Source organism: Camelina sativa, chromosome 11, assembly GCF_000633955.1.
Source record: "Camelina sativa cultivar DH55 chromosome 11, Cs, whole genome shotgun sequence".
Lineage (NCBI taxonomy): Eukaryota > Viridiplantae > Streptophyta > Magnoliopsida > Brassicales > Brassicaceae > Camelina > Camelina sativa.
This window is the reverse complement of record NC_025695.1, coordinates 45,210,707-45,214,855: the sequence shown is the minus strand read 5'-3', so window position 1 is coordinate 45,214,855 and position 4,149 is coordinate 45,210,707. Positions and strand designations below refer to the sequence as shown.

The window sequence follows — 4,149 nt, the reverse complement described above, 5'->3', positions numbered from 1 at the left end:
AAAAAAAAAAAAAAAAAAATCCACCACGACATATCATATATATTGTATCAATGTATGTCTCTTATGGGTTTTTTTTTTCACCGGCAAAGCTTAATTACCACTATGTATATGTTTATAAGTATTTGTTGTTGTTGTGGATGCCTAGTGATTTGATTTGCACTATATATGTCGAGGCGACGATCCTTATAACGTGGATTAAAGTTTTCGTTTCATTATGTACCTTCTTTTTTTATATACTATATAATAATTCTGTATTATATGTATAAATAAACAGTATAAGGGTGACGACAATATAATGAAAATGATTAACGTGTTCTTTAATTAGTTTTTATACAGAAAAGTCTGGATCACACTAACTAATGATGGCAACTTGATTTTAATTGGATCTCAATAATTTTAATAACGATGTCAATCTTAAATCAATACAGATTTGTTGGGTTTTTCTAGCAATTTATCTGACTAAACCGAGAATCAAAACCGGTTTAAATAGAGAGCGGTAAGATTTTTTTTTTTTTTTTTTAACTTTAAAGAGTAAACTTTAACTGAAAGTAGAAGGTTCTGGAAACCTTATTGGTTAGAAATAGTAAAGGACAGAAAAGGTAATGCCCGTAGCAGACCCTAGCCTCCTTCCTTCCTTCCCCCATCATCATCATCTATGTGTTCTTCTTCTTCTTCTTCATAATAACAAAACATCAACGAAAATAAAATTCAGAACCTTTTTTTTGGTTTTGTCATTAAAAAATTTTAAAAAATAAAAATCTCTCGATCGATTTTATTATCTTTTATCAGCCATGGCTTCGCAAGCTAGCCTTCTCCTTCAGAAACAACTCAAAGGTACAAACAACAAAGCCAATTGAAATCTCTCTCTCTCTCTCTCTCTCTCTCTCTCTCTCTCTCTCTCTCTCTTTCTCTTTCTCCTCTTGTTTTTGTAATATTATTTTATCTAAATTCGATTTTGTTGTTGTTGTTGTTGTTGTGTTGTTTCAGATCTCTGTAAGCATCCTGTAGATGGATTCTCAGCTGGTCTCGTTGATGACAAGAATATATTCGAATGGAGCGTTACCATTATCGGACCTCCTGATACTCTCTAGTAACGCCCCTCCCTCTGCTTCCCCCTTATTTGCTTATTCTTTTTTTTTTTTCGGATTCTTGATTCATGTGTTAATGTTTTCTCCGGATTCTTGATTCATGTGTTATTATTGTCTTGAGATTTAAACATTATAGATCACATAATTGTATTGGAGTTTTTGTTTTTTTTTTTTTTTTTAATTCTTGATTTAGGTTTGTTCTTGTATAGTTTATAACTCAATGATCTTTGTAAATCAAATTGCTTCTCAATGGGATTATATTGGAAACAGATTTGGTATTCGAGTTTCCACCTTTGTTAGCAATGTTCTTTGTTAATGATAGTTGCCAAAGATTTGCTTGTGCATATATGGTTTTTAGAACTTGGGTATTATTGCAGTGAAGGAGGCTTCTTTAACGCTATTATGACCTTCCCTCAAAACTATCCCAATAGCCCACCGACCGTGAGGTTTACTTCGGATATGTGGCATCCTAACGGTTAGTGTTTGTTCTCTCCGTAATTGGGAGAGTATTTTCAAAGGAATATATGATGAATAGAATATGTCTAGTAGTACTTTGCCTTGAATGCCGTTTCTTTATATCTATACTGCAGTTTATTCTGATGGTCGTGTTTGCATATCTATTCTTCATCCTCCTGGTGATGATCCTAGCGGTTATGAGCTTGCAAGCGAGCGCTGGACCCCTGTTCATACAGTATGTTTGAACATTGTTTTTTGAGTTTGTTTGTTCATTTTTGTTTCCATTACATGTCAGTGTTCTGCTTCAGAGTAGCAGATTCAGTTACTATACTTTAATGGATCACTAGTAGGTGATTTATAACTGGTCTCACATTCTCATATGCCACGGCGAAACAAATTGTGGGTGTTTCAGGTTGAAAGTATTATGTTGAGTATCATATCAATGCTTTCTGGTCCAAATGATGAGTCTCCAGCAAACGTTGAAGCTGCTGTGAGTATTTTAGTTACTCATTAGATTTAGTGCACATAGCTTGCAATTAAGAGCAGAACATGCTTATGAATGTTTGTGTGTGTTTTTCTCTTGTGCAGAAAGAATGGAGAGACAAGAGAGACGAGTTCAAGAAGAAAGTGAGCCGCTGTGTCAGGAAGTCTCAAGAAATGTTGTGAATCAACTTCAACACTTGACATTTCTGAGAGATCGCTACTGGAGTTTCATCAAAAAAGTTCTTCATGTTCCTATCTGAAACCCTTCACAAAACTGTCCAAAAAGGCAACTTGTTATAACTCGGTTTACATCTCTTTTTGTCGCGTTCGAGAACTAGAGCGTTCTGAAAAGTGTTTGGTTGAGAAAAAGTGTTGTTCTTGAGAAACCGGCATTAACATTATAAATTTCATTCGTTTAGAACCTGCTTCTTTGCACTCTGATTTTGCACTGCTTACACTTCACAGTTTCTTTGTTTGTGCCATTGTGCTTGGAACAACATCGCTTCCTTTCTCATAGCTTATTATATGCATTGTAAACTTGCAAAGTCATAGTCATCACAACCCATGTCGGTTTATCCAATAAAACAGGCATGCAGTTCTGAATCAAAGTATAAAAACTGTCATGTCAACTTCAATGTGAGTGGGTTTAGGCCAAATTTCCTTGGAAAGTAAAATGGGAGATTCCCTTAACCATCAAAAGGGTGATGTCCTCTTCAGTGTCATTTAAATGGGTTTGAACCAAAGTTCCTTGCAAAGGAGTACAACTTGAAGTCTTCTAAAACTCACAATATACCTTTTTGACTGCCATCTAAGAACACTGGTAGATCAATTGTAAACAAACAGCAAGGTAAGATGTTATCAGGTTGGAACATATAGGCTGATCTAATAAAGCTATTTCCTAACAACAATGCAATGTTTGATTGCAAACTTGAGAGAACCTTAGGGTTATATGAGCTTGATGACGTATCCGGAGATCATTTTCGTGGTAGAAGAAGTAATTAAAAACTTAAACAATCCACAATTTAATCAAATATATCCCATTCATTTTACAAAAGAAATGTAGTTTCTTCTTTTTTCTCCGGTCAATAGAACCAGTGAAATTAACAATGATCGGATATAGGTTGTAAAATTGAAATCATGTGCTTTTGAGATGATAAAACGTAAGTCATACTCTAAAGTTTGGTTGGTTGGTGTTACCCAAAAGTAAGTCTTACTCAACTGAACAAATGTGTTTGTTGATAAGATAGATATATCTCAATTAGTTGATGTCCATGTCCTTACAAATCTTGTAAATTTTCAACATGTTTTTTCCTATAGATGTTTTAATAATTATTCCAAAAGAAACAATTTAATTAAGTGACTATAATAACTAATCATTTGTAATGTTCTTTTGAAGACAAATGTAAAATTAAAACATAAGATGGTGGATTTGTGGATGTTAGATGATAAGTTTGTAGACGAGTGGATGATGAAGGATTAAGGATAGATCATAGATGGTGGACGATACATGGTAGGATGGTGAATGATTGATTTGTGTGAACAAAGTGATTGACAAGTTGTTGGCTTATTTTAGTATAATCTAAAATAGTACGTAGTGTCGTCTTCGAGTTATATGAGCATTTCGTAGATAAAATGACATATGTAAACAGTAAAAAACATACCAAAAAGATTTTCGAAAGTCTTATAGAGAGTACTGAATAAAAAGCAGCAAAAAAAAAAAAGTAAATAAAAATTGACACGTCAGAAATGTTAGGTCAAACGTTGACGTGATTTAGTAGCTAACGTCAAATATTTTGCTATTTTAAATTGTTGTTGTCAACAAAAAAAAAAAAAAAAACTAAAATTAAACTGTTTTTGTAATTTTCTTTGTTAATTAAAGAAAAAAGAAGTTAAAATTTTTGTTAATTGGTAGATGAAGTTGAGAGACACCTAGGTCCTAGGACTATAAGTACACGATCTCTTTGTATCTCTTTATTCACATATCTAAAATCTTTGTCTTCTTCGATTCATCGAAGCTTCTCTGGTAAATCCTGATCTTTTTCTTGTAAAGTTTCGTTTTTTTTTTTACTGTTTCTGTTAATCTCAATCTCAATTAATGCGTTTTGGTAAAAAAAAAAAAAAA

At 33.1% G+C, this 4,149-nt stretch overlaps 1 protein-coding gene across 1 annotated transcript; it reads left to right on the top strand.

Annotated features, from left to right (window-relative positions):
* Window positions 635-2,468, top strand: LOC104726511 (ubiquitin-conjugating enzyme E2 7-like). The gene is made up of 6 exons (XM_010445379.2): window positions 635-834; window positions 988-1,090; window positions 1,466-1,563; window positions 1,679-1,779; window positions 1,957-2,034; window positions 2,133-2,468. Exons 1-6 carry the CDS (start codon window positions 792-794, stop codon window positions 2,208-2,210), a joined length of 501 nt encoding a protein of 166 aa, XP_010443681.1. The 5' UTR covers window positions 635-791; the 3' UTR covers window positions 2,211-2,468.